Source organism: Rhodotorula toruloides, assembly GCF_000320785.1.
Source record: "Rhodotorula toruloides NP11 unplaced genomic scaffold Scaffold6, whole genome shotgun sequence".
Classification (NCBI taxonomy): domain Eukaryota; kingdom Fungi; phylum Basidiomycota; class Microbotryomycetes; order Sporidiobolales; family Sporidiobolaceae; genus Rhodotorula; species Rhodotorula toruloides.
Genome location: NW_015622966.1, coordinates 227,065 through 242,178, shown reverse-complemented (window position 1 = coordinate 242,178; position 15,114 = coordinate 227,065). Strand labels below are relative to the sequence as shown.

The 15,114-nt window shown below is 63.4% G+C and overlaps 7 protein-coding genes across 7 annotated transcripts; 3 read left to right on the top strand and 4 right to left on the bottom strand.

The window, feature by feature from the left end:
* Nucleotides 1-86: 86 nt before the first annotated feature.
* Nucleotides 87-1,513, top strand: RHTO_07171 (short-chain dehydrogenase/reductase SDR family protein; the record flags this gene model as incomplete). The annotated part of the gene is made up of 7 exons (XM_016420829.1): nt 87-206; nt 275-602; nt 659-690; nt 751-759; nt 821-1,004; nt 1,068-1,297; nt 1,397-1,513. The coding sequence occupies 7 exons, from the start codon at nt 87-89 to the stop codon at nt 1,511-1,513; spliced, it is 1,020 nt and encodes a 339-aa protein (XP_016274556.1).
* A 377-nt stretch (nt 1,514-1,890) lies between these two features.
* On the bottom strand, nt 1,891-2,850 carry RHTO_07170 (uncharacterized protein; the record flags this gene model as incomplete). The annotated part of the gene is made up of 1 exon (XM_016420828.1): nt 1,891-2,850. One exon carries the CDS (start codon nt 2,848-2,850, stop codon nt 1,891-1,893), a length of 960 nt encoding a protein of 319 aa, XP_016274555.1.
* A 1,824-nt stretch (nt 2,851-4,674) lies between these two features.
* RHTO_07169 (zinc finger, RING-type protein) lies at nt 4,675-6,356 on the bottom strand (the record flags this gene model as incomplete). The annotated part of the gene is made up of 4 exons (XM_016420827.1): nt 4,675-5,285; nt 5,349-5,856; nt 6,117-6,191; nt 6,291-6,356. The coding sequence occupies 4 exons, from the start codon at nt 6,354-6,356 to the stop codon at nt 4,675-4,677; spliced, it is 1,260 nt and encodes a 419-aa protein (XP_016274554.1).
* A 355-nt stretch (nt 6,357-6,711) lies between these two features.
* Nucleotides 6,712-10,996, bottom strand: RHTO_07168 (Heat shock factor (HSF)-type transcription factor; the record flags this gene model as incomplete). Its single annotated transcript, XM_016420826.1, has 5 exons — nt 6,712-6,761; nt 6,823-9,487; nt 9,581-9,595; nt 9,659-9,800; nt 9,864-10,996. 5 exons carry the CDS (start codon nt 10,994-10,996, stop codon nt 6,712-6,714), a joined length of 4,005 nt encoding a protein of 1,334 aa, XP_016274553.1.
* Nucleotides 10,997-11,449: 453 nt separating this feature from the next.
* RHTO_07167 (GINS complex subunit Psf2) lies at nt 11,450-12,578 on the bottom strand (the record flags this gene model as incomplete). The annotated part of the gene is made up of 5 exons (XM_016420825.1): nt 11,450-11,677; nt 11,751-11,868; nt 11,931-12,027; nt 12,133-12,253; nt 12,393-12,578. The coding sequence occupies 5 exons, from the start codon at nt 12,576-12,578 to the stop codon at nt 11,450-11,452; spliced, it is 750 nt and encodes a 249-aa protein (XP_016274552.1).
* A 270-nt stretch (nt 12,579-12,848) lies between these two features.
* On the top strand, nt 12,849-13,842 carry RHTO_07166 (iron-sulfur cluster assembly accessory protein Isa2; the record flags this gene model as incomplete). Its single annotated transcript, XM_016420824.1, has 4 exons — nt 12,849-13,229; nt 13,337-13,464; nt 13,539-13,690; nt 13,820-13,842. 4 exons carry the CDS (start codon nt 12,849-12,851, stop codon nt 13,840-13,842), a joined length of 684 nt encoding a protein of 227 aa, XP_016274551.1.
* A 231-nt stretch (nt 13,843-14,073) lies between these two features.
* Nucleotides 14,074-14,935, top strand: RHTO_07165 (TRAF-like zinc finger; the record flags this gene model as incomplete). The annotated part of the gene is made up of 5 exons (XM_016420823.1): nt 14,074-14,131; nt 14,191-14,356; nt 14,458-14,533; nt 14,597-14,700; nt 14,761-14,935. The coding sequence occupies 5 exons, from the start codon at nt 14,074-14,076 to the stop codon at nt 14,933-14,935; spliced, it is 579 nt and encodes a 192-aa protein (XP_016274550.1).
* Nucleotides 14,936-15,114: the final 179 nt, after the last annotated feature.

Sequence of the window (15,114 nt, the reverse complement as noted above, 5' to 3'; positions counted from 1 at the left end):
GCTCTCTCTGCTCTTCTTCTGCACCTGCTCAGCCGACCTCGCTCTCCCACGCTCGACCGACTCTCCCGCTTGCTTCCCCACCTGCCATGGGGATCCTCGCCAACCTCCTCGTGCGCCTCTGCCCCGACACCGACCTCTCACACACCATCTTCCCACCCACGTCGACGTACGACCCGGAGCGCGACGTGCCCGACTTGACGGGCAAGGTGCGTTCCCGTTCCTCTCTCTAGGGAGCTGCTCCTTCGCGATCGCTGATTGCGCCTCCCGCTCGCAGGTCGTCATCGTCACAGGCGCAAATGTCGGCATCGGCTACGAGACAGCCAAGCAGCTCGTCCTCAAGAACGCCAAAGTCTACATCGCCTGCCGAGACGAGACCAAGGCCCGCGAAGCGATTCACAAACTCGAGGCGTTCGTCACGGAGCGCCACACGAAGGGCCAACTCGAGTTTCTCAAGCTCGATTTGAGTGACCTCGATGCGGTCAAGCAGGCGGCGGACGACTTTCTCGCCAAGGAGAAGCAGCTCGACTTGCTGTTCTGCAACGCCGGCGTGATGAAGTGTCCGCCTGACCTGCTCACGAAGCAGAATTACGACTTGCAGTGGGGTGCGTCGCGACTCGTCGCCCGTTCTGCGTGCTCTGCTGAATCAGTCTCGCGACAGGAACGAACGTCGTCGGTCACTACCTATTTTGCGTGCGCTCTTTATTCTCCGCTCGCAAGCCTCTAGACACTGACGAGTCTACCGCCGCGCAGATCCTCCTCGTCCGTCTCGCGCCCTCCCCTCATCCCGCCTATCCTATCCACTGACGTCTCCCGCCCGCAGCTCCCCGCTCTCGAAACCTCCTTCACCACAACCGGCACCAAGCCCCGCATCATGCACACCTCTTCCTCGGCGCACAAGATGGCGCCCGGCGCGACAGGGATCGAGTGGTCGACGCTCGAGGGCGGGGAGGCGAGGGACAGGACGTTGGAGAAGTGGGGAGGGTTCGCGGCTTCTTGGAGGCTCTGTCAGTCCTTGCTCGTCGTACTGGAGTCGTTGGCTCGGCTGACTCGCCCGCGTGCGCCGGCAGACGGCCAATCCAAACTCGGCAACATCCTCGCCTCCAACATCCTCTCCTCGCGCTACCCCTACCTCGTCAGCACCTCTCTCCACCCAGGCGGGATCGCGACCGACCTCCAGCGCCACCTGCGAGGACTCGAAGCGCGCGTCACGAGCTGGCTTGTGTGGCCGGTCGAGATGGGTGCTTGGACGCAGCTTTGGGGGGCGACGAGCGACGAGGGAGAGGGGTTCGGAGGAAAGGTGCGCTCGTTCTTCCTCCATTGATCTTCTTGAAGCTCTCCCTCCCATGTCTTTGAACGGACGAACTGACCTCGCTTCGCTTCGCTTCGCTTCGCGCAGTACCTCTGGCCATGGGCGCGCCTCGGACGGCCCGACAAACGCGTTCTCGATCCCGAAACGCAGAGGAAAGTAGAAGAGTACCTCGACGCGCAGATCAAACCTTGGGTCACGAAGTAACTCAGCCCGACCTGCGCTTCCGTGCAACGGCGTATGAGTTCTCTCCGTTCTCCCTCGCGGCGAGAGAGGAGATAAGATAGAGACTTTCTTTCGCAAGACGGTCGAAAGACCGTCGACTACTTTAGCTATAAGAGCGTTCGAGGCGATATCTACTGAGAGAGGGTGTGTGCACAAGGGGTTGGGTGGGAGTGTATAGACGGACGGGTCCTGTGGGTCATCGGGGAACGGAGGTGGTACAGCTGTACAAACCGAGTGAGAGGGAGGAAAGAACGAAGGGTTTGGTACGAGGGGACTGCGAGTGGGTGTACTGCTGAGGAAACACGAAAAACCGGAATATGAACTGAGTAGAGAGAGGAAGGGGGATGTGCAAGCGGTCCCTACCGCACCCAAGGGAACGCCGCGCCGCCCAACATGGCGGTCGACGCCTCGCACTGTGCGACGATCCCCGGTCCCGTCTGAGGGGCCATACTCTGCGCCAACAACTGGCTCTGGAGCTGGGCCATCCTCCCACCGCTCCCGGGCGTCGGCGGACCATCGAACTGAGCCTGGGTTTGGAGTCGGCGGAGTTTGGCTTTGATTTCGGCTTCTTTGAGCGCGTCGAGCCAGGATTTCGCCGATTTGGCTCCTCCGTCGTCCGTGCTGTCGTTCGCACTCGCTCGTCGACCTCGTGGGGCAGCCGTCGCGCGTCCTTGGCTCAGACTGCGCGTACGAGCTGCACCGCCTTTCCCGCGCTTGACGGGTCCGGCGGAGGACGGCGCGGGCTTGACGACGACGAGGGAGGAGAGGGCTGCGACTTGTGCGCGTCGTTGTTGCGGCGTTGTGGACTCGCCAAAGAGGGGAGGGGGGAGGGGTTGGGGAGGCGAGGACGAGGGGAAGAAGGGGTGCGACGAGGAAGAGGAGGAGGGCGCAGAGGAGGAGAGGAACGAGTCGGTTGGTGCGGGCGCGCAGAAGTCCGCGCCGAAGAGGAGGGACGGGTTGATGGTCATTCCGCCGGTCGACGCGGTCTGCGGCAGCGCAAAGTCTCCCATGTGCGAGTCGTAGCTGGACGAGCGACCTGTGTGCGAGTCGGAGTAGAAAGGGAGTGCGAGCGAGGACGACGAGCTGGGCGATGGAGTCGAGATGGGCATGCTTTGGGGCGAAGGGAGGTCGAAGAGCGACGGAGACGCCGAGCTGCTCGACGACGAGGCGGTCGACGGTGCGGGCGAGCCGGTCGCGATGTGTGCGAACGCGTACGGGTCGAACTGGGCTGGCGACGCGAACATTGTCGAGCTCGTCGAGTTTGAGTCGAGGGGAGAAGCGTGCGAGAGAAAGAAGGGAGTGTGCTGCTGCTGGTGCATGGGGGACTCTAGCGCGGTGGGGGGTGCGTTCGTTTCTCGAGGATCTGCGTCGACAATTGAGCGTGTGAGTGTGTCTACACTCCGAGTGGGCAGACTGCGAGTGCGAGCGAGACTGACCTTCTCTCTCTCTCTGCGCGGACTCCGCTGCAGTTTCGCCTGCTCCCCTTGCGAAGGGTGCGAGTGCGCAAAGTCGAGCGGTGTGTGGCCCCTCGCGCGGGGTTGCGGGCGGTGCGCTGGGGGAGGGAAAAGTGGGCTGGCCGTCGATGAGGCCGACGAGCTGAGTCGTTGTCCGAGGGCACGAAAACGGGCCGCAGAGTCTGCCGGAGGCCGGGTTGTGCAGCTTCTTCTCGCTCGCTCACTCGACGTGGGCTCGCAGCGGCAAGGGTTAGGGGCAGTCGAGTGTGAGCAAGTGTAAGAGCGGCAGGCGAGCGTAACGTCGACCGCAAGCGAGCGACGACGGGGGTTGACGGCATCAAGTCCGCCTGTGCGCTGTCGCGTGCCACACTCGCAGATGTGTACCTGGAACAGGCACAATCCACAGAATGGACGCCCCCGGGGCAATCGAACCTCGCCCAGAGACGGCGATGACCACACCAGCAAGGGGCCCGCTCGTCTCCTGGCAACCAGTCACCCTCGCCCATACAGTACAGTACAGTACTGCCAGCAAGGACGACGACGACGAGCAACGGACGAGTCCAGTGGGCTTGACAACGGGACGGACTCGCGCTCTGCCTCTCAAACTCCTCCATTCGGCCATCACTCCTTCTTCCTCGTGCCTGCCTGCGCGTTCATATCGTCCCCAGCCTGTTGAAAATGAACCCTGCCCGGTCTCCACCCACCCGCTCATCAACGACTGCCCACGTCCCAAGCCGTTCCCCTGCTGGCCACCTGAATTGCAGTCGAGCCTCCGTCGTCGGTAGTCGCCTCCTCGCTCGCCAGCACGGCTCGCCAGGGCCAGTGGCGAACCAGTACAGCACAAGGCTCTCGAAGAGCGGGTCGGCCTTCCTTTCCCCTCCCTCGAGGCAGATTTCGTATTCCAGACGACGGACGTCCCCTCTTCGCTTGGCTTTCTCCTTGTTCCCTGACCCCTTGTGCTCTTCGACCGAGCTTCCGTAGAAAGTGCGTAGGATCTGCGCGGTGAATCAAATGCGAGCAGGGGAGAGGTCCTCGCTTCCTCCGGTCTACAAACGCCTCCGAGTGTGGTTGCGAGCGAGGACGAGCAGCGACTTCTGGCTCGACGGTCCTCCTCTCGCGTAGGACCCGCTACGAACACTCTGCAAGAACGAAGTCGGTCGCACTTCGACGCTGTTCTCGTGCGTCAGAAGCCAAACCACTCGCACCTTCTCCTCCGTCGTCCGTCGTCCCCTCCTCGCTCGCTTCCGCCCGCTCGCTCCCCTTCTCGCCGGCCCGTCTCACCCAACGCTCCCGGGACACCCAGAAACGAACTCTATCTCCCTCGGCCAACGAACACGCAACGCAACGCACAGGTCCTCGTCACGATCACTTTGCTCTTTGCGCTTCCTCCTGCTCGGCTTCGCTTCCTCCGTCGCTTTCTTTGGCCAGGCTTTGCCTCGCTCTCGTCACCTGAGACTCCGTGCTTCTTGTCGGTACTGAGCGTGCTTGCTCGTTGCGGAGTTGGGGGGACCTTCGCAAATCCGCTTCCTTCTTGCGCTCCTGCTCCTAGACAAGATGGCGAGGTAGAGGACGAACGACTGATTGCAATGCGATGCACGAGAGCGCGGTTACGAGTAGTAGAAACAACAACGAAGGAATCTCTCCAACCAACCCAACCAAGAATCCCTCCTCCCTCCTCCCCCTCCGGCCTCAGCGAAAAACAGCCTCATAAGGCATCCTCCTCCTCTCGCTCAAAACCTCCTCCCTCGCTTCCCTCGCCTCGCGTTCTTCCTCCTCCGCTCTTAGACGCGCGGATTCGGCTTCGAGATGGGCTTGGGACGCCCTTTGTTGGGCTCGGGCGAGGGCTTGCGCGCGCAAGTAAGAGAGGAGGTGGTGATGGTCTGATGAAGAGAGGCGGGAGGGGAATGTTGAGGTGGTGGGAGGAGCGGGAGGGGGAGAGGGAGTGCGAGCAGAGTTGGAGGAGGAGGCGGGTTGAGCGGGCGTCGAGGGCGTGGGCGAGTCGGGTGCATCGGATGGAGGGGGAGAGGGGAGGTCGACGTCCATCGCTGGCTGGTCCGCCTCCGTCTGCGTCTGTGCCTGCTCTTTCTCTCCCGCACCTTCCGCCGTCTCCGCCCCAAACGAGATCGAATTGTCCACCTTCCTCGCATCCTCGCCGACAGACGTGAACGGCGCATCACCAGCTTCCGTGGCTGACTCGTCGGCGAGGAGGAGGTCGGCGGCTGTGAGAGGCTCGATGGGAGGGACGGCGGGCGTGTGAGGATTGTCGGCGATTTCGCGGTTGGCGCGGTCGACGAGGCGGACTGCGAGCACGACAGTGTCAGGAGAGAGGGAGAGAAGGGGAGCGAGGGAACGCGCAGACGCACCGACCTCCTCGAGAGACCAGATCCGTACCCTCCCCCTCCTCACATCCGCAGTCCGACACTCGGGACACTCGGGACCCGTATACTGCCCCTGAATCGACGACATCTTGAACGCCTCAATGTGCTTGCGTTCCCACTCCGCATAGCATGCCCCGCAGAACGAGTGTCCGCAGAGGAGGGACACGGCTTGGTCTTTGTCGAACGGCTCGTAGCAGACTGGACAGGTCAAGGTGTCCCTCAACTGGCCGAAAATGTCGCACAGCTGCTCGTAGCGATGCAACAAGTCGGGCTGGGAAATCGGCTGCTCGACTTGTTCCGCTCTCAGCGCAACAAGTTCCGCCTCCTTCTGCTGCAGCGCCGCGTTGTACTTCTCGAGCAAGCTGACCTGTCGCTCGAGAGACTCGACCATGATGTCTTTGAGGCGGACGACGTCTTCGAGTTCGCGCGCTCGCTCGACAGCGGCTTTGGAGGCGGCGAGGGCAGGCAGGTCCTTCTCGAGCTGTTGGTTGCGCTGACGGCGGAGCGAGGCGAAGAGCATGTCAGTGAGCTTGAAGCGGCGAAGGAAAGAAGCGAGCGCTGAGGAATCGACGAAGAAGCGAGTACGGCGAAGGTACGGGAGAGCAAGCTGACCGAGCGAGGTCCGGCTCGTCTCGAGGGCGAGCAGGCAGCCAAGTGCCACCTTTTGCAAGCGGTCCCTCCAGCCAGCTCGTCGTCCTCGCCCTCAACCACCGCCACACCCGCTCATCAAACCGAAGAGGAGTGAAGACTCACCTCTCGTGTCCGCATGAGCTCCTCGGTCAACCGCCGTATGATCTCGTCCTTCTCCTTGTCCCTATTCACGCCCATCTGCTCGTCATCCCGCGGTGTCAGAGGGGGCGAAGGGAGGGATCCGTTCGTGTGAGTAGTGTGGGGAGGAGCGGGAGAGGACAGAGAGCGCGGACGGACCGCGTTCTTGGGCGGGACGGGTGGCGGGTTGTTTGCGCTGCTTGAGAAGATGTCTGCGAGGCCCATCGTGCAGCTCGAGCGTGAGAAGGAGACGAGACGTAGCTGACGAGAACTCCGAGCGAGCGAGCAAAGTCCGAGTTCGAGCAAGTTCCGCTCGCGACGACCACCCACAACTGGCGTAGTCTTGGAATCGAGTGTAATGCAAGCATGTGTACTGCACAGAGATGCCCAGAGAAAAGTGGCCGAGGGAGAGAACAGGGTGGCCAGAAAGACGGTATTACGCAGGACGACAAGACGAGCTGGCGACGGAAAGAGCCTGAGAGTGGGCCGAATGACAAGCGAAGAACAGGGCTATGCTGGTGAAAGTCGAAAGAGGGAGGGGAGGTGAGAGGGGACGTCAAGCGGGCGAGGGCGAAGGCGCTCAGAAGTCGCTGGCGTAGCGGTCATCGCGCTGCTGTTGCTGGAGGTCGGCTACAAAGTCGCGCACGAGTCAGCTTAGACTCTCCTGCGAAGATCTGGAGACCGCACTCACGGAACAACTCGCTCGCTCCCCTCGTCATGGTCCTCGGCCAGCTCCCCTCACGACCATCGTCCTGCATGTCCGCGTCCTCCTTGTCGCCCTTCGGCGAACCGCGCAAGTCGCTCACTGCGGCATCAGGGCGCTTGTATCCTCCCGGCAGGAGCGAAAACATCGAAGCCGCGTCGCTCGCGCCGGCTGAAGGGTCGCGCGACCTTGCCTGAGGAGCGGCAGCCGCGTGCTGGTAGTATCCGAATCCTTGCTCGTCGCCGTAGCCGTCCATCGCAGGCGGTGCGGCGTACCCAGTCGATGGACCAGCAACTGAGGCGGCAAACTCGGCGCCATACACGTCCGCCTCGTCGCCATCCTCGAGCATCTCATCCGTCACTTGGTGAGCCGGGTTGACGTAGGGCCGCGCGATAGGCTCAGCACCGTGGTAGTGGTACGCCGGACGCGCGCGACCCGGCTCGGAAAAGTACGGCGCGACGTGGCGGCGGATCGGGTGGCGGTGGGTCGCGACGGGCGCTTGTTGCTGGTGAGGGTACGAAGGGTAGGGTGACGAGCCGTACGGGTTCGACGAGTCGGGGTAGTAGACTTGCATCGAAGCGGCAGACGGGCTCCGAGCCATGCCGGCCGAGGCGGAAGGCGTAGGCGAGAAGCCGGAAGCGTCGCCTGTTGCGGGCGTGGAAGAGTCGCGCGCTCCAGCGACGAGATGAGGCGGGCGCGGCAGCGAGTAACCGTCGAGCGGGCGGCCGCCCGTCTGCGGGTTGAGCGAGAGCAGCATAGGCGGGTCACCGTTCGAGCTGCCCGACGCGCTGCTACCGTCGACACTGCCGCCGTCCATCGAGGCGGATCCGGCGCGGTAACCTGCACCGCCGCGACGCATGTCGTGGCTCTGCATTTCGTCCTGCGGGGTCGTGTACCATCCTCCGCCGCGACCCTTGAGCTTGCGGCCGGTCGTGCCGGAGGTCGAAGTCGACGCGGTAGGAGCAGCGTCGGTTGCGGCAGCTGATTTGCGCGCGTTCGCGGCCGGCCCCTTGCCCTTCTTGCCGCGGCCGGCAGCAGTCTGAGCAGTCGAAGCAGCGGCTGTCTCCTCCTTCGCGACATCCGGCTCCTTCGCCAAGCTGCGACGACCAGCACGCGTGTTCTTGGCCGGCGCAGGTTCGCCCTCGACAGCAGGCTCAGGCTCGGCCGGCTGTTGCTGGCGAGTCGTGCGGCCAGTCGAGGTGCGGTCGCGAACGGGTCGCGAGAACTTCTGAGCGGCGGAGGGCTTCTTGGCGGCGGCGGCCGCGGCGGCGGGAGTTGCGGCGGGAGAAGCTTGAGCGGCTCCGCGACTGCTACGAGTCCTGCGCGTGCCGGCGGTCGCGATGCTCTTCAGTGCTTCGGCGTCCTCGTCAGACTCGCCATCGGCGTCTGCGTCGCCACCTGCATCCGCGGCGCCAGCCTGCTCATCGACCTGCATCGGCTCAGCCGCCGGTGCATCCTGCGCCTCCTCCTCCGGGTCGGCGCGCATCTCCTCATCTTGCTTCTCGCCCGCCTGCGCCGCCTCAGCGGCTTTCTCGTCGCCTTCCTGCTTGTACTCAACCGACCCCTCCTCAACCTCGTCCTTCTCCTCCTCGTTCGCCTCGGCCGCCGCCGCCAAGCTGCGCCTCGTCGAGCGACGACCACCGGCAGGCTTCGCGGGCTGGACAACCTTTTCAGGCTCAGCCGCGGCGAGCGCCTGCGCCGCCTCGTCCGCCTGCTTGCGCTCGTGCTCCTCCGCCTCGCGAGCCTTCTCCTTTTCCTCCTCCTCGGCCTTGGCGGCAGCAGCCTTCGCCGCGGCAGCAGCAGCGCGCTTGGTGGTCGGAGCAGGCGCGGTCGACGGGTTGTCGGTGCGAGCGCGCCTGGTCGGCGGCGGCTTCGAGCCCGACGGAGCGCTCGACGCGGCGCGCGCCTTGCCCTTGACCGGCGTGTCCTTCTTGGGCGTAGCCGACTTCGCCTTGCCCTTGCCCTTTGCCGCTGTCGCCGCCACGGCCTTTTGCTGCTCTAGGATCTCCTCGTCCGGCTCGCCTTCCGCATCTTCGTCCTCCTCCTCTTCCTCCTCGTCCGGCTGAGCCTTCGCCTTGTCCTTGCTCTTGATGTCCGCCTTTTGGCCCCCCTCCTCCGATCCGCTCAAGTCGGCGCCCGAGTCGGATCCCTCGGCGTCCTCCTCGTCCGAGCCAGATTCGTCCTCGCTTCCCTCCTCCTCCTCGGACGAGTCGCTAAAGTCGTCCGACTCGTCGCTCGAGTCGTACGTCTTCCTGCGCTTCTTAGCCGGCATCGTCTTCCTGAGCGCCGCCGCACGCTTCCCAACGCTCGACGACGGCCCATCAACCGCTTCGGGCGACTGCGACCTCGACGGCTTCTCGTCATCTCCCTCGTCGTCCGAGCGCTTCCCGAATGAAGGCGGCGTCCCCTTCTTCCTCTTGGTCCTGCCGATCCCCGGCCCTTCCTCGACAATACCCGTCGTCTTACTCTTCACCCTCCGCTTCTTCGCCAACCCGTCCTCGTGACGTCCGACGGCGTTGACGTCGTCCCATGATGAGTCGGAGCGAAGAGTCGTGTGGTACCAGATGCGCGTCTGGCGGGTCACGCCTGGCTCGGCTTTGGCGATGGCAGCGATGTCGCGCTGAGAGCGAGAGTGGCGCTTGAAGTCCCAGTTCTGCGCGGAGCGACCGTGCAGGAGAACGTCAGCCGTGAACAAAGAGAGCGAGCTGGAGAAGGCGAGCTCGAGACTCAGAAGGCCATCACGCACATTCATTTGCTTGTTCTGCGAGACGACGGAGACGCCCGTCAGCCCAGGACGACATGCAACAAACAGGGGGAGACCCACGAAGCTGGTGATGTTCTTCTGGGCAAAGTGGACCTTGCAGACCTTTTCGACGAGCACCTTCTCGTCGGGGATGATGATGAGGCGGCCGCTCTTGTCCCAGCGGAGGTACTCCGAGACGTCTTCGGGGTCACCCTTCAACAGCCTGGAGGAGCGGCGGAATCGTCAGCGGTCAGTCGAAAGCACGAGGACGAGGGCGGGGACGCACTTCCACAACTTGCGCAAGAACGTCTCAGGCCTGTTCCCACCTCCCGTTCCCCATCCACCACGACTAGCCCTCCTCTTCGCCGCTCCTCCATCTCCGCTGTTCCCGTTCTTCGGCCTCCTCCCAGGCTGACCTTTCCTCCTGCGCGGCTTGTGAGCCGGGACAGGCGCGGGCGCGATGACGGGTGCGGGTGCAGGCTGAGCGGGTGCGCGCAACCTGGCACGGAGAGGCTGAGGTGAAGTTGATGAATCGCGAGCGGGCAGGTTGGCGGCCGCTGCGATCGAGGCGCGACGAGGCGGAGGCCTGTCAGCCGGCTTCGGGGTCGGCGCGGCGGGAGGGATAGCGGGCGTAGAGTTTGCTGCTGCAGCCGTGCTCGCCGCAGTGCTCGTAGAAGGACCGGCAGCGGCGTTGGCGTTTTCTGCGCCAGTCTTGGCCTCGAGTAGAGGGGGCGGAGTCGGCAGGCGGAAGGGAACCTCGTTCTGGACGGGTGGAGGAACTGGCAAAGCTGGTGCAGGGGGGTTGCGTACAGTATGGAAGGCCGCTGGAGGCGTAGGGAGCGCCAGCGCATCGCTAGCTGCCGGACGAGGTGAAGGTCCGCTGGGGAGAGGGAGGATGGCGTTCGGGTCGAGCGGCGTACCGAGGTGGTTGAACGACATCGGCGACGCGTAGGGGTGACCGTGTGGCAGTTGGTGCTGGGGCGTGTGCATGTACGGCGTGTAGGGGGTGTAGGCGACCGGTTGCGGGTGAGACGGGAAGGCGTGGTGGTAGGGGTGCTGGTTCGCGGTGGACGCGTGCGGGAGGCCGTACGGACCCATCGAGGGACCCATGTGGTACGGCTGGTACGTCGGCGGGTGTCCTTGCATGGACGGGATGGACGGGTAGCGCGACGGTTGCGAGAAGTTGGCGAGGGCGGGGGAGCGGTTCCCGGACATGTTCTGTGGCGGAACAGGCAGCTGTCCCGAGCTATTCTGCGCCATGTAGCCCCCTCCGGCACTCGTCCCGCCCTGCGCACGCTGTGGCTGCCCCGCTTGGCCGCCCTGTTGATGAGGGTGTCCCGCACTCGCCGCACGCCCGTCCGCCGCGTCCGGGCCCCGTTGCTGCTGCTGGCCGTACTGCTGCTGGCTGCTGTCGGCCATGTGTGCGACGCGCTGCTCCGCCCGCGCTCACTTGAGAAGGTTGTCAAGTCGAGAGGGAAGTGATGAAGCGAGTCGGCGTCGACAAAGCCTCGCGCTGCGCTAGTTGTGCTGTGATGGGCGCTGTAGACGCTGTGCAAGCTCAGTGAGCGCTGTCACGTCCGCGCAAGCCGCGTCAAGAGCGAGACGAGCAAGTTGGCGGGACGAAAGCGGCGACAACACTGAGAAGGCCAACTTGGACGAACTCGCTTGCAGACAGCTTACTGAGCGTGTTACAGGGTACATCACCCTCTCTTGGAGCAGGCAGTCCAGCCGCACCCGGTCGATGCGAAGCGAGGCCGCTCCACAACGCACTCGAACGCAAAACCGCGACTTGCGAAGGTCCGCTGCATCGTTGAGCGACAGCGTATGCCCCCTCTACTCCTCGTTGCAATCCAGCACCCACCCTTGACGCGCCTAGAACCCGCCGTACCCGCCAAACGCGTCAACCTCCGTCCCTTCCCTCCCCTGCCTCCCAAACATCCCTTGCCGCGCAGCCTCCATACAGCCCGCCGGGTCACGCATCCACCATTCTTCGGTTTCGCGGTGTTGCTCGGCGAGTAGGTCGAGGTCGCGTAGTCGCATGAAGGAGAGGGAAAAAAACGGGCGGAGTTCGGTGATTTCGAGGGCGGAGAGGTTGGGCATCTGTGGGCGGTAGGAAAGCAGTCAGCACAGCGAGAAGGATATGAGTCGGCGAAAGGAGGAGCGCCAGACGCACGCCGAGGTGGACAGCGTTGATGGCGCCGAGTCCTTCCCGCACTTTCGCCTGCCGCGCTTCTCGTATATCCTTCAGCAGTAGGCGCACGCGATCTGATGCTGGTACGTCGTCTGATGCACTGTGGGCGAAGAGAGGAAGGTCACGAGGGCCGTCGTGAAAGGCAGCCAGAGGGGGACGAACACTTCGAGCAGGACCTTCGAGACTTCGAGGTAGTCGCGCGGCAGGTCGGAGAACTCAGGCAGCGTCTGCTCATTCTTTAGCGTTTGCTCGAGGTGCGCTGCAAGTACCGCAACGTCAGCTCAAACCAGCGACTACGACCGCTCTCGACTGCCTCGAATGGCTAGACGATAAGCGGTGTAACCCCTCCTCGAGCCGGACTCACCGACGCTCAGCCACTGCGGGGCGACGATCCTGCATTTCCGCTTCTTCTTGAGGTGCACGGCGAGCCAGAGCGGGACCGAGGCTTTTTGAGGAGGGTTGAACGGGCCGTACGTGAGGTGATCCTGTGGAACGCGGCTCGGCGGGTTAGCACAGGAGACGTCGCTCCGTTTTACGACGAGACGCTGCAGCAGGACAAGCGCAGCGTCCCTCCGAGAGAAGCAAGGTGTCCAGCGCGAACGAGGGAAACGAACGCCAACTCACGCCGTCCAGTCCCTGAATAACCGGCATCCGCACGCTCGGTACGATCTCTACCTCTCCTTCTCTGCCCTTACCCTTCCCTCCTCGCCGCTGCTCAATCTCGCTCCATCCGCTCGACGCGCCGTCGAGGCAGGCGAACTCGATGTCGGCCGGTAGAGGGCCGCGACGCCGGCTTGGGTGGACGGACATGGCGAGTCGAGTGGGATGCTACGCGAGTTGGTTCAGCCCGAGCGTCGTGAAAGGGAAGAGATGTTGGTGGGGAGGGTCGCGTCGCGTGTAGAGGCGGTCTCGAGGCGGCGGAAGAAGGCTGGCGGGGTTCTAGGGCTACCAAGAGCGTGTTAAAACACTTTCCGACTTGTTTGAGCCCAAAGGAAGCGAGTGTGAGCGGGTGGAAGCGGCCAACTCTCGCCTCCTCCCCTTGACCAACAACGACAACGTCGCTTCCTCTCAGACGCAGCGATGCAGCGGGTGTGTGCGCTCTGCAGGACACGGCTACTCTCGAGGACCTTGCCAGCGACGCGCGCGGCTCTCCCATCGACCTCGTCGCTCCACACCGCTTCCTCATCAACCTCGGCACCGTCATCGCACGCGCTGCAGCCGTCCAGAGGACTACGAACAGCTGCGACACTCCCCTACACACCCCTGCACACCGCCGCGCATCGCCCGACCGCAACTCGCCGCTCTCCCGTCGCCGTTCTCTCGCCTCAGCCACTCCAGCGACGAGGAATCGCATGTCCCGCCGAGCCGCCCGCGAATCCGCCTGAAGACTTTGAACCGGTCGAGGAGGAGCTGGCGGAGGGCGAGACGCTCGAGATGCACTTGACGGACGCGGCAATCAAGGTGCGTTGCGGGCGGAGCGGCTTCTTTGGTCGTTCGAGCACGCATGATGTGCTACGAGCGATCTGCCGGGTGGTATTTGCCGCTAACCTCGCTTCCGCTACCTGCAGCAAATCGAGCGGGCGCAACAGGCGGCGAAGGACGACAAGCTCGCGCTCCGGCTAGCGGTCGAGAGCGGCGGCTGCCACGGCTACCAATACAAGATGCAGGTGACGAGCAAGCGGGAAGACGACGACTAGTGCGTCCGGCTCCACTCCTTCACTCGATATCTTTTGAGGCTAACCCGTTTTTGCGCTGTCCCTCGCGTCGCAGCCTCTTCCGCCCACCAACAGACACCCATGCCGCCCTCATCGTCGACTCTGCCTCCCTCCCGCTCGTCAAAGGCTCGACGATCGACTACTCGACCGAGCTAATCGGTAGCGCATTCAAGATTCGCAACAATCCGCAGAGCAAGGATGCTGGGTGTGGGTGTGGAGTTAGTGAGTCTTGCTCTTGCCGTCACTACTGCGTTGCGGGACCGACGAAGTCTGTCTCGCTCGTTCTACCTCGTAGGTCTCGAAGACTGAATCCGCTGACCCTGCTCTACTCGACAGGTTGGGAGCTCAAGGATATCTAGACGACGACTGCAACACCAGCAATGGTCCACAATATCACGCCGTGTTCTCATCGCTGAGACGCAACGCTGGCGAAATTTGACGCGGTCAGGCCCTCTGCTTCCCTTGTTCTCCCCTTGTCTTTCACTGGCCAAAGCTTCTTCCGCCGCGACGGCTACCTTCTCCTCTCTCCACTCTTCGCTTTCTGCCGACTTCCCGTTGCTCCCTCGACTCCACGCCGTTCAACTTGCAGCATGGGGATCGACGTCTACTGCTTTGTCCATCCTCCGCCTGCCGCACTCATCTGTCCCAGTGCATTTGCGACTCTTCCTTGCCGCTTTTTGAGCCCGCGCTAACCAGCTTTGGCACAGTCTGCACCGACATTGCCTCCTCCCCCGTCGAAGTCTGCGACGAGTCTCACATCCTCTGCGACTCATGTTATGAAGACCTCGTCAAGTCGCATCGCAACGACGGCAACCAGTCGAAGAAGCGTCCGCGTTGTCCTACTTGTCGCGGACGGACGAAGGAGGCAAGCGAGTCAGTGCTGGCTGAGAGGATTATCCAGTCACTAAGCTGAGCAGCTACAGCGGTTCTTCTTCGCTTGTGTCGGTGGTGGCTCACACTCTGTTGGAGGGCAGTGTGAAATGTGGCGTGAGCGACTATGGCTGCTCGTGGACGGGTACATACGACGACCTCTTCAAGCACGTCAAGAAGGTGCGGTTCCCGCCTCTCTCGGTAGAACGCATTAAAGATCGCGCTGACCATCTCCACTTGCAGTGTCCCTTAAACGCCTTCCCGTGTCGACACTCCAAGTTGGGCTGCGACGCAAGCCTGCGCTCTCACGAGCTCGCCGTGCACACGGCCTCCTGCCCAATCCTGCAGTACGCTCATGTATGACTCAGTAAGAAGAGACATTTACTCACGACACTCTCGCTTCGTAGGAACACTCCAGCTGATCTGCTCTCCGACCTGGCCGCCATCGTCAGACGGATCGACCGCGACTCGCTGGCGAAGCATGAGCGCAGGAAGCACAAGTCCTACGAGCGGTACCTGCAAGCTCTCCGGGACGCATGCAAGAGGCGTGAGGAGGAGCTGGGCGGGACGAAGGAGGCGTGACGATCGAACGGAGCAGCTGGGGGAGTTACTGCGCGCAGAGGGCGTGCTGAGTGGACGGTGGTCGGACCTGAGCAGCGAATGTCCCTCGGCGCTGGGGAAACAAGTCTGACGGGTGGATCTGGACGCTGTGGGCGGAAGGAGAGGAATGCGAAGCGAAGGAGGACGAACCAGGACCGTAG